The sequence below is a fragment of the Ambystoma mexicanum genome, chromosome 2p (genome assembly GCF_040938575.1).
Source record: "Ambystoma mexicanum isolate Mex_15411 chromosome 2p, UKY_AmexF1_1, whole genome shotgun sequence".
Taxonomy (NCBI): domain Eukaryota; kingdom Metazoa; phylum Chordata; class Amphibia; order Caudata; family Ambystomatidae; genus Ambystoma; species Ambystoma mexicanum.
The window spans coordinates 1,391,860,809-1,391,874,379 of record NC_090923.1 but is presented as its reverse complement, the minus strand read 5'-3'; the positions used below and the strand labels follow the sequence as shown (position 1 = coordinate 1,391,874,379).

The 13,571-nt window shown below is 42.6% G+C and overlaps 1 protein-coding gene across 1 annotated transcript in view; it reads right to left on the bottom strand.

The window, feature by feature from the left end:
- Positions 1-13,571, bottom strand: part of MYO1G (myosin IG) — a 1,030,638-nt gene that overhangs the window by 657,721 nt on the left and 359,346 nt on the right. Inside the window, exon 11 of the mRNA XM_069645825.1 lies at positions 9,403-9,573. Within this exon, the coding sequence (XP_069501926.1) occupies positions 9,403-9,573 (171 nt within the window). The remainder of the gene's footprint in view (positions 1-9,402; positions 9,574-13,571) is intronic.

Sequence of the window (13,571 nt, the reverse complement as noted above, 5' to 3'; positions counted from 1 at the left end):
TCTTGAATGATCCTGTTGTAGGGGGTCCTGTATTGAAGGAGGTCTTTGAGGAAGTGGGTAGGTTATCTGGGTATCGGATCAATTGGGATAAAACAGTGGTATTTCCAGTGAGGGCTTTGCACGACTGTGAGAATCTGCTGGGGTGGCATTGTAAATGGGAATATTCTAGTGTGAAATATTTGGGTATCTATATTACCAAAGATTTTAGAAAGTTGGTGAATTATAATGTGGATAAAATCATTGAGGATCGTAGGCGGGATATTATGAGATGGGGACGTGTCAATCTAACTCTTTGGGGTAAAATTAATGCTATTAAAATGATTTTACTGCTGAAGGTTGTGTATGTTGTTCAATCTTTGCCTGTGCACTTTACAAAGGGAGCGTTTGCACGTATACATAGGCTATTTCAGAATTTTTTGTGGGGATTTAGGAAGAGGGCCAGGATTCCCCGGTATATTATGGTCCGGAAGGTTAAAGATGGGGGTTTTGGGTACCCGGTGTTAAGAAATTATGGTAGTGGTTTTTTGTTAAAGAAAATGTCTGATTACACTGGTGAAGTTATGAACAAGGTGCTGTGGTGGGTACAAATTGAGGTACAGCGGTTTTTGCCTTATGATATTAAATATTTGTTTTCTTTTGGAAAATTGCCTAAGAAGGTGCAGTTTTTGAAGTTGGTTTTGGCTACTAAAGAAGCCTTGTCGTCTTGGATACTGGGAACTGGACAAGGTCTACATCTTTATGAAGAGGCTTCCCTTTGGCATAATCCTGGTCTACAGTTTAATAATAAGGTACTAAATTGGAAAAGTTGGGTTCAGAAGGGTGTGCTGACTATTGGTGATGTATAGAGTGCTGCAGGGGTAATACCTTTTGCTAGTTTAGTTGAGAAATTTGGGTTACGGAACAGGGAATTACGAAGGTATGATATTTTGGTGTCTCTGCTATCGGAACAACGAGATATGTTGGGTGCTGCGTTTTTTTGAAGAAACCGGAAAATTTTAGTTTTTTGGGAATTGGACTCCAAAGAGTGTCTACTTTTATGCAGTTTATGCAACCTGATAGGCAATGGGTGGACTCGTGGGACAAGCTGAGGTTGTCTTGGACGGAGGAGCTGGGCAGGGAACTTACGCCAAGGGAATGGGAAAAGGTTTGGAGGGTACCAACGGCTGCCAAAGTGGATTTGCAATTGCGCTATATACATCAGAGGATATTGGGTAGAATATATTGGACCCCAGTTCGTATGTGTAGATTGGGATTAGTTGATGATGATTGGTGTTGGGGCTGGGGGAAAGAACGAGGTACTTTGATACATATGTTATGGTATTGTGAAAGAGTGGTATGTTTTTGGAGGGAGGCTATTGATAGGGTTGATCAAATTTGGGACATTGTTTATCCACGCACTCCCTTAGTGGTTGTTTTTTTGTTGTATAGTGGTGGACGGGATGTGAGTTGGGTGATTTCATGTGGGGTATTCCGAGTTTTGTTGGTGGTGGCTAAACAGGTGTTGAGGGTCTGGAAGACACGGAAGAAGCCGATGGTGGAGGAATGGATTTCAGATGTGAGAATTTTATCCAGATTTGAGAAAACTATGTCTTGCAAACAAGACAAGGAAACCCTTTATGATGATGTGTGGGGGAGCTTTAATGACCTTTATGGATGAGGCTAGATTAGGTTCTGGAGTGGAGTGCATTGGTCTTTTTTCAAATAGCATCAATGTATTGGAAAGGGGTTTGTGTCGTCTCTGTGGTTGTTTTGTGTGGTCTTGTCTGTCTATTGTCATGTGTCTGGTGTATGTGGCTTTGTTTTAGGTTGGTCTTGAGTTTCATATGGTGTAATACAGAGTTATGGTTTGGAATTCTGTTTTATTTTGTTTTCCACTACTATGTATTTTGCAATTCAATGACCTAGGTTGTTAATTCTGTTATTTATTGTAACTTGTTGAAAATGAGAAATAAAGAGTTTTAAAAAAACAACAAAAAAAACCAGGCTGACTGGGCCCATGCCGAGGGCAGCAGATTGCCAGAGAAGCAGCATTGTATTGCAGTTTATTTCAATTAACTGGCTGTATTTTTTTTAATATAAAGTCAATTTCATTTTTCTGAGTCTGGCTGAACCACAACACTGCAAGACATTTTGAGTTATTAGCAGTAATTCCACTCAGACAGCTAAAGCCTTTGATTGCCAAACTTGTATGTATGCTTGATATTTGCAAAAGCTTTATTGTTAGGGTGACATTTGTTTGAATAAAAAAAGAAAAGAAAATAAAAGATACTCATACCAAACACAGCGTGCTTTAGGTATTTAGTGATTCAGTCATACAACTTTCACAGACCCATATGACAGATATAAAGCTCTGTCATACTTATCTTCCCAAGATGCTCTTTAATATGCAAAACAGCCAAAACCTCATTGGTTTTATTGGTGACACTTCCCATTTTCTTGGGAGTTCTTTCTAATCAATACACACATACACTGTGTTCAGAAATCACTTTTATATTCAAATACACAGCATGCATTTTTTAAACCATTGGTAAAAATGATGCACCATTTTACAATATTAAACGCATGCCTATGATTATATTTTAAATACAAGGTGGGACTTTTACTGTTAAACAGTACTTCGAACGGCAGCAGGACATCTGTATCTACACGCACACATCTCAAAATGTTCCTATGTATTGTACAGTCCATTTTAAATTACCTTAAACACAAGCTGGCAAGACCCATAGCCTAAACCACACCCACAGCCAAAACCACACCCACAAAGGTAATATTGTGTTGGAACACCCAATCCATTGCTCAATTTTACTTTTGGAAAAGGAATAATTGATATCTCATATCATCAGATATGAATTAGATCTCATATGATCACATGTAAATTAACCACAAAATATTTCACTTATACAATTTCATAATCACAATGGAAAGCTGGGAATAAAAATACATCCGATAAAATCTCAAGATTTTAAGCCTGATAAAAAATATCTAAAAATCTAAACCTCCCTTTTGAGACATTTCCAGCATTCTCAGAACTTCAGTCCAGCATTCATTCTACACCAAATATCATTTGTTGAGGCACAGGTATTAACACTACAAATATTGTGTTTGAATATCATTTAGTTCAGTGTTGTCAACTAAAATATGTCTCAGCGTCTGGGCTCTGTTGATTTACAAATCCCACAGACCCCTATGGTGGCATCCTGGCTGGTGGAATGCGCCAGACGCATGTGCCCTGTTAATAAGAGATTCAATCGAAATCTAAGAAATTGTCTATGAAGATAAGGACTTGGATAAAGATCAAGATAGTGTGGTAATGTGCCCAGGGGTTTATCAACCTTTGAAAATGTGGAATGAAGATGATAACTTCTTATCAATAGTTTCAATCCAATCCATTTCCTTAATGCATTTTCTAACCCACACAGGATTTTTGTTATAATCATACAAAGACCTTCCAATGTTTAGCATAATGCTTGCAGAGTTTTGTTTCACGAGTTTCAATAAACCTTGAGGAGCAAAGATCATTTTACCATACAAAGTCAACACACGCCAAGTAAACCATGCCTGAAGGGTTTGAAGACCCAATTCAAACCTAAGAGAGGGCACGGGTGTTGAAGGAGCAAGATTTAGTAAGCGCTTCCAAATTCTCCTATCTAATCTTTCCCATTGGAACTCATAACTCTCCAGTTCTACCTCAGTTCCATACAGTAGTCTAGGCACAACCTTGCCAATGTAAACTTTTATCAGGGGTTTCATCGAGAATTTGCAATATTGCCCCAGGATCTTCTTCATCATCTGATATGTCAATAAATCGGCCTTAGCCTCCAACCTATCAATAACAGTTTGAATTCTAGAATTTGCCAGCAGGAGAAATACAAGATACTTTCGTTCACCACAGGGATCTGTATATCATCTATCGACCATTTGAACCCGCTTTTTTCTTTTTTGCGTTGCTGGTGAGATGCAGAACACTCGACTTGGTATGATTAATTATTAGTTAATTTTCGTTCGCTTACTCCCCCAAAGATGTCAATAATCTTTGAAGGCCTATTGGAGTGTGATTGAGCAAAATGACGGCATCCGCATAAGCCATCCAAAAAATATTGTTATGTCCCAGTTTGGGGCTGACAAAGGCAGCTTTTTCCAAGGATGCTCCTAAGTATGTCATGTATAAATTAAAGAGGCAGGGGGGCCAATATGGACCCTTGCCTCAAACCACGAGTCACCCTAATTTCATTGGTCATATGTCCCTCCTCATCAAGGCGGATTTGCACTCAGGTTTCATCGTGAATGAACGCCAAATTTCCAAGAGTGATGGTGGAATCCCCCAAGATCTTAATTTAGCCCATAATTTTGCATGGTTAACCGTATCAAAAGCTTTGGGGAAATCCACCAGGGCAATATAAAGGGAGGCACTCTTTGTTGCCCAGATCTTGTCTCTTAAAGTCGTTAAAATAATCCCATTTACCTTTTTGGTCATTCCTCTCCTAAACCCCTTCTGAGCCCTTTTCAGTGTTTGTTTGTCTATTATCCATGATTCCAGGCTCTCTAAGATAAAACAGAAACGATCTTACTATCCGCATCAAGAAGGGGTGATTGGTCGATAATTCTCTGGATCCGACCAATCTCCCTTCTTGAATATGGGTATGATGATCAAGAGCTTCCATGTTTCACGCATGGTCTTAGTGGCAAGAATATTTTTGAAGAGCATGAACAACAATGTGGACCACAGGTCCTTATTTAACTTTAGAATTTTATTTGTGAGACCATTAGGTCCGATGATTTTATAATTAGACGTTCAATGTCTTCACTTACAAATGGGATAACCCACATATCAGGATGAACAAACATTTTAGCCCCACCAATATTACCGTTCATTTTATTCCAATGGACTCACCAGGAATTTTCATTTACTGCATTCAATTGAAGCAAAATCTGTGGACAATTAATATTGTTGACCAGGCACCAAACATTTCTGCTATTCTTTGTTATCAAGGTATTTAGCATTTTTTCACCATCTGCTTGAAGTAACACAAACCTATGGAGGCCTTGACCAGTTTTTATACGACCGCATCAATAAGGTTTTACTATATTTTTACATCTTTGTATCTACTTTGCTAGACCTTAGCTTTCACAGTTTTTGTCTGTGCAACCATTTTCGAACCCAAACGGCTTCGTCAAATTCATGGCAATGCCATAGGGCATTTATTCCTGCTGGTTCAGGGGTTTCTCTATTCCAAAGGAAGTTCTTGAAGCCATCACTGGTACAGACATGTTCAAGGACCTCAATAGCGCTCTCTTGAACAAAGTCAGTCAGATAGGTATATTCAAACTAAATTATACATAAATGAAGAAAGAGAAAAGTGTCTGTGATGGAGTTCAAAGGACCAGGCAAACTGTGGCTTAGTTCCTTGGTGGTTTATTTTGGAACTTGTACAGCGAGGAGGCATAAAGTGTCAAAATAAGTGTCAGGATTAATCTGGTGGCTGTGACTAAGTAGCAGTTCAGAGAAAAACACAACCAGTTGGTACTGGCCTCTCTCCGGTCACAACTTGTTTTGGGGTTCCCTTCCTGGAAAATATTGAGCAACAAGTAAAAGTCTTACTTTAAAGTCTCCGGTTTTTCCGGTATTTGGGATTTGCCTTTCCTGGTGAATCGCATTGAGCGCTTTGTGTATGAGGACGACTCAACTCCTTCCTTTCTTCCTCTTGGCCTTGCCGGCTTGCTGTTGATTGTCTTCCTTTAGGACCCCCACAATATGTTCCTTTAGGGTTTAGGCAATCTTCCTCAGTTGAATTGTAGATGTCCCATTTTATCGGAAGGAGGGATTGGTGGATCGAGCATGGCAGGTTTTGGATGTGGACCAGGGAAGATGGGTAAGAGTGGGGTAGGTGTGGCCAACTGCTCTGCCTAGCATCTGCCGCTCGAGAGCCTCTATCCCTTGCTCGGATTGGCTAGACTTTTCCTCATTTCTTCCATGCGCCTGCCTCCTTGCACCTTCCTTTGATTCCTCCAACAACTTGGTGCTTTCTAATAGGTTCAAGGCATTGATGTCTTTAGTTAGTAATTCCAGAAACTCTTGATTTCTCATCTGGTACTTTCTCCTTCTGTCAGCACCTCTGATGAACACACTCCCTTTCCCACTCTTCAGTGTTGCACTCCTCTACTGGTATTTCTGCAGTCTTCTGTTCCTCTTTTTTCAATGCTCCCCCTTTCTGAAACCACCTCGGGTGTGTATACTTCCAGTCTAGATTTTCACCCCTTTGGGCACTATTATGGTGTCCAAACTTTGGCCATTTAACTACTATCAAGTGTAAAAGCAAAATACGCAAATGGAATTTAAGATAGGTAAACATCCCTGAGAGCCAAATGTCATCTAAATGTGTCTCCTGACCCTCATAACACTTGAGGTCATAATGCAATTCTAGTCTAAGGTTTGACCCACTCGGTTTCCAATGGGCTAGATCTATCACCTCACAATAGGATGCCTTAATGACCTTCATCTGGTACAATCGAGTCAAGTGTATTCCATAGGTGGGCACGATGGAGGGGACCTAGTAGGTTTTTGGTGTGCCTAAACCAAGGGAGGGGATAAGGCAACCCTCAAGGCTATCAGTTCCTGCAAATGAGCCCTGAAGACAGACTCTCTGGGTGCTGCCCACACACACTCTAGCCCACAACAATAGAGGCCACAGGGCAGCCTCTTTACTGAGCTGCCTCAGACCCATCTGCACATGGACCAAGAGAGCTGAAGAGGAAGCAGGGAGGTTTAACAATACTTTAATGAAGGAATTACCGGCTACCTGCATGACCCCACAACGTACTTGCATACTGCGTACCCGAAGCAGCCATAGCCTTGTTAAAAGTAAAGGGGGCAGAGAACAAGTGACCACTAACCCTGTGGTTGAAGTGAAGTCAGGGGTCTAACGCCCATCTCATCCCTGGGATATCCTGTGGCACCGCTCCTTACACTTCCAAAGAAGTTCAGATTTGTGTTATCGGGACGGAAAAATTCTAGAGATACTTACAACAGGCCTTACGAAGTACATGGGTTTGTGCATTAACACAGAAAAGACATCTTTCCTGGATGATGGAAGGGAATTGGTTCATTTTACATCACATATTTACAGTAAAAGAATAAAGTGTACAGAAAATGAGTGAACGGCAATATATTGGAATTTGACAAGGCGATCACCGAAGTGGCATAGTGACTGGTTAGCCGCCACGAAGACACCATTCTGCTCAGCTGCATGTTACAGAGTATGTTCGTATTCATGCATATATCCATGTGAACCAATTTAACAATGCACGGGCTCATCCAGGTGGAGTCCAATGTAAGGAGGTGTTATCATGTTGAGGGGGGTTATTAGTTGCACATGGTATCTATAGGCCCAAAATGATCCACATACTTGAAATTGCAATGGGACTCCAAACAGGCTGTTATTAATGGAGTACATTCATATATTTTTCTTGGCCTGCTCATTCAGTTAAAGTTTTTGCCAGTTTTGCTCTATAGAGAACGTTGTGGGAACGTTGCCCATTCACATAACATTCCTGTTTTACGTTCTCATCACATTTACCAAAATGCTATGCAGACGACCTGGTGCTGTTTGATCGCACCCAAGTTGGTCTTCAACGACTGCTCTCATGTTTAGAATTGTATCTGCACCAAATCGACTGGAAGATCAATTTTGCAAAATCAAAAATTCTAAATCTTAGTTTCAGAACAGGAAAGAAAGGGAAGTCGTTTAAATGGTATGCTTTGGGCTTCGGGCGAGAGTCTGGAACAGGTCAACAATATCCGTTATTTGGGGGTGTACTTAAACAACTCCATTAGAGAACATTGATGGGTTGTGTACCTGACCTGAAAAATCAACAGTTTGAAACAGCAATGTACAAAAGTACATGCCGATTATGGAAAGTTCTCGCTAAATCCGGTGATTATGTTCTATCACCAAAAAGTGGTCGCTGCTGTAACATTTGAAAGTGAGGCAGGCTTCAACATCAACCATCACATCTGGCCTGTCCTAGAAGGACAATTTTGGCAAAAGTTCCTTAGGTTACCCAACTGTGCCTCTATAAGAAATCCATTAGATATGAATTGGGGGTCTAATCACTTCACTTCCATGTGATTTGGAAATCGGTTTCGCTACTGAGAAAAATACTGATGGATAACACACCGATAGCGTATGAAGTATTAGACGGTGCAATAAACATTCGCTTGTTGAAGCCATGGTCTAAGAAACTAACAGATCTTTTGATTGATGCTGGAAGCAGCATACAAATGCTGATGGAGAATCCATGTAAAGCAAAGAAAAAGCTAGCTCTTAGCGACTGGATTAAAACCATTGACCAAAGGGCAAGCCTCAAAACCAGCCTACCTTTGATCGCAAAGCCCAACCCCTACATGAACCTGCAAAATATTTAATCAAATTTCCATCAAAATACCATCTCAATCAGTTTCTGCGATTTCGTTTAAACTTACTTCCAACTAAGGAACTATTATTTCACAGACAGACAATTGGCATCACTAACAGCAATTGTCGATTCTGCGGACAAACGGTTGAATGCTTAAAACATCTAGTTATAGGCTGCCCAGCGACAATAACTCAAAGATCCAGATTTATGGGGAAATATGCACCATTGAGCAACAACATATCTGAGTGGCGGTCATACCAATTGTCCGGTCACAACTGTCTATTATCTTGGGCCGTAATAGACTATCTTGATAATATATTAGCCATTTGAGACTTGACGACAAAAGCAATGGTTGCTTCTGATCTTGATTTTGAATTTGATTTTGATTCTGATTTTGATCTCGATCTTGATTCTGATTTTGACATTGATTTTGATGTAAACTGCACTAACATTTCACCCTAGAGGCAACTTGTAATATGAAATTTGACATACGAAACGATTGAACCCATGAAAGATGTAAAACAAGTTTTTGATTTAAAACTATATTTTACAATAAAATAAAAATAAAATGCTGTATTCTGTTCAAAATTAATTAAAAATGGTTATTGTGATCTTTTCTTTGTATGTTTTGCTGAGAAAACGAATAAATACTGTTTTATTAAAAAAAGAAATTGATTAATAAAGTATCTGCTAAAATGTATGCACTAAAGAATCTGTTCATGGACAGAGGGGAAAAATGATGAAGAACGCAGGAAAAGCCACAATCCATAGGGGGGGGGGTCGGTCTGTTAAAAGCCGGCTAGGACTGGTTTGGACTGGGTGAGCATGGGGGCCAATTTCTGCCATTTCATGTTTTGGTTCTGTCATTAAAAGCATTTCTAGTGCGACTCATTACCTCCATGACAGATTAGGAGCGTAGGGCCAAGGTGATGGTAGTGTTGATAGCAGCCGTCAGGCGAATGAGCTGCTTGGCCTCGCCAAATGCCTCACCTTTCTGCTGGTGTAGTGAGGGTGCTTGCACAGCTTAGTGTTCATGGACTCCAGGAACATGGCGTCTGTGACTTCTCCCACCGTCAAGCACGCCTCGTCCAAGATGGAAATGATGCCCCGGTGCTGCTGCTCCACCAGGTCCACGATGATCTGGTTGTTGAAGTACTCAACCTAGGAGAGGCAGACAGAGGGTCAGACAAATCGGCCAAAGACCCACACGGCAGAACATACTTCCTTCCCTCTACCGCAGGCGCCTCTCTCACCTTGACCACTGCTCTAGGCCTCTAAGCCTTAGCACTGCGCTTTACCTTCTGTAGTGGGCGAGAACAGTAACTGTGCATCAAAGCAAGAAATCAGTCAATACTTTGGGTCCCTATATGTGATTTTGTTAATAATGTCATCTGTTATTTCAGCATCTGAGACCCAAGGGTGTGCACTGCTATATGAGAAATAGATATTCATATTATTATTATTTCTCTTAAAGCACATCAACTATTTATGTTTCTCAAATATATACTGGTCTAACACCAAACACAGCAACCCTTAGAACACAGCCTTCTCTAGAACACATTAGACAATGCCTCGAAGTGTAAATGTTCCATGTGCATTTAACACACTAAACTGAAGAATAGAAGTTGTGATAAGCTTCTAGTCACTGGATCATACATCACATGTATGTCCCAGTGACCGGGAGTGACATCCATTATGTTGGTCAAAGTCTTTCTATGCTCTCAATATGCAGAGTCTGGAAGTGTGTGGGTAGATATGGTTCTGTAGTACAGGGGGTCCTGATCTTCATACATGTGGTAAAAGGAGCTGCTGAATGTCCCATGGCGAGGAACAGAATGAGAACGAAGAGCATCTGCCACTCCATGAGGTACCGCGTCCCGGGGAGTCCCCCATCTGGCTGGAAGATAGACCCAGACGTTGTTGAAATATTTGGAATATGCACTTTGGAAAGTCATGGGGCCAGAACGAGGGTCTCACTTGTTGAGATACCTAATCCCTATTGTCCGCTACGCCCGTTCGGACTCTTTGGGTTGGCATGCCTTGCAGCAGGTCTGCTGGTGTAGATGCTGACATAGGCTTACCTACGACGTCAATGCAAGGAAATCACTCTTCAGGATTACAGGGATGAGTAGCAGCTAAACCTCCTACTCGCCAGCAATGATCCGAATCAAAGGGGAAACGGGCACACCCAGGGAGTTATACCTCCTCCACCTTATTATTATTGGTCATTTATAATGCGCTTAATACCCAGAAATTTCTAAGCGCAGACCCGGGGATTGAACCCGTGTTGCTCCGCATCGCAGCTAAACCTCCTACTCGCCAACATTGATCCCAATCAAAGGGGAAACGGGCACAGCCAGGGAGTTATACCTCCTCCACCTTATTATTATTGGTCATTTATAACGCACTTAATACCCAGAGATTTCTAAGCACAGACCCGGGGATTGAACCCGTGTCGCTCCACATCGTCTTGCTTCCAAGGCGAACGCGTTGCCCCTGAGCTATCTTCCCAAGGCAACCTTATCTGGTATAGCTGAGAATAGCTGATATAGGCTGCGGGCAGTCTATATCTTCAGTAGGGGTCTGAAGTGATAGCAGTAGCAACCCAATCAACTTAAGTTCAAAGGTCCGAAACAAAAGAAGGTTCAATCAAGGTTCTGTAAATATGGGCCTCATTACACGGTAGGCAGTAACCATGGCGCTATTAGCACCATGGTGGCCGCCAGTATTTTACTGTGTCCACCTTGGCGGATGGCGGAATTACCGCCCTACTCCAAGGTGAGCGGCGGCGGTAATTCCCCATTCACCAAGGCCCTTCCCCATTCCCATTTTTGCCCCCATAGGGCATAATGGGAATGGGGAAGGCGCTAATTACGGTACCGCAAATTGCGGTACCGTAAATAGCACTGAGGTCCCTTTGCGGCACCCTACTTTAACAGCTGGTAAAACCAGCCGTTAAGGTCGGGTCCCGCAAAGGGAACTCGTAGTAAGGCGGTAAGGGTTTACCGGTACCAGTGCCCTTACCGGTAAACCCTTACCGCCTACCGTGTAATGAGGCCTACTTTTAGTATAACAGTAAAGTGTAAACAACAAATCAGAATACACTGGGGAAAACCCACCGCTCTAGGAGAAAACACAGAGAACGCAGACTTTTGTGACAGGGCACTCTGGGTAGATGAGACGGGTTGCACAAGATTAGCACACTGTCATTGTTGATAGAACATATCTTTTACTACAAAGTACAGAAGGCTATATATGATTTTACTGACCACAAATACAGAGTGGTAAATGTAATCGTGGACAAAATACCGAAAAACACAGAATGTTTTAATTTTTTTTATTTGGGACCCCCAACAAGCTCCCCATTTTTGAACCCTTATAACGTGACCCCAACACCACCCCACCCATACCCACCACTTTACCCCACTGCGCTTTATTTATTTAATGTTTGATGTGTTTTTCGGTATTATGGTCCACTCTGAAATGTACCACTCTGTAATGATACCGTACAGAAGGCTTAAAAGACACTATGGTCCCAAATGTGAACCAGAGGGGTAGAGCCTCTTCACATTACCTTACATTCTAGTCTTTGGAGCTTAACATAATTGAACCAGGGTTTTGAACATCGAACCAGGAGTCTGAGTGGTTTGGGCACCAGGCCTATGTCAAGTCAATGAGTGGCAGTGCTAGGTCCAATGGCGCACTGCTAATCAGCAATGGCGATAGCTTGCAGGTCGAACACAATGGAGACCGTAAATGTCAGTTCGACAGTGCTGGAAGATGCGGCAGCCTGGGATGCAGAGACTGGCCATCAGTGGCAAGCAGGCTCGGCTGGCTGAACACGGCATTGGGATATTGCAGTGGTGTCAGCTTGGAGCTTAAAGAAGCTGGAGAACAGATGCCACTGTCATGCTGCGGAAATTAAAAGACTCAACAGGTTTCAGTTGTGGAGACGGCAGAGTACAGCATCAAGCTGAAGCAGAACTTGAAGAAGCAGATGAGGTTCATCACCTGGTTTGGAGAGGACTTTGACGGTTCCCATGCATCAGCTTGGACAGTGTTGAAGGTGTCCAAACCAGCATCAATGCGGTTTGGAGAGACAGAGAGAGACAGAGTCACTAACTTCTATCGTTGATGATGGTTGCAACCAAGGAGCTCCAATACAAGATGACTCCTTCTGCACTACTGTTCCAGGAGCCATGGCTTGCACCTTTAAGGGATACTTCACCTCCAGTGAACAGGAGCCTGGTTCCAGCGCAGCCAATAGGGAGGCCTTGGTCCAACCGCAGTCACCCCGCAAGGTTCCCTGGGGATGGTTAGGGGACAGAGTTCACCCCTGCCTTGGATGCCTTCTGTCTTAACCTCCTTGGCAGAGGACTTTGGGATAGACTGCATCCCCAACAGGGGTCCAGATTAATTCTTCTTGTCCTTGCAGAAGTCCAGAGATTAATCAAAGAATGACCCGGTTTCCTCTCCTTTTAAAGGCAAAATGTCACAGGGTATTGGTCCAAAGCAAGCCTAGTGTATACTGGTTGTTGTAACAAGTACCCTTTGCTTCATGACATCACATCCAGAGCACCCGCATGAAATGGATGGTAAGGATAAAGGAGATACCTAACAGAAATCAAGATTGTGGGATCCTCCGGCAGGCCCACCTTCCCCCTCTGGCTAATCTAACCCCAGTGCCTTCCCATACATGCTGGCGTTCTGGGGACCCCAGTGCTCAGCACCCTGGTCTGAGAGAGGCTTTTGTTATGTCAGTGCTTGCCTTTGAAGAACAGATCTCAAGATATCTCCAGGGTGAAGCTCCTGTGCCCAGATCGGAGGTGTTACCCTTGCTGCAGGGGAATTAAAGGGGTAGCATCCCGGCTATTGTTCCACATGGCTGTGGTGGATACAGTTAGATCAGACACCATTTCGCAACAGTCCTGTCAAAGCTGGCCCTGCTCACAGAGATGACACTAGTGTGATATCAAATTGCTGTGGCTGCATAATTGTGTGCTTTTTTAGTCGCCATGCTATGATAAGGCATGGGGTATAACTAAAGATGAATTTGCCACCAGACTGACTACTGCACAAACTCTATGTCCGAGCAGCTGTCAGGAATGTGACCTGTGAACCTACCCTGTACCACTACAGAGCAGGCGGCTGATGGCGCT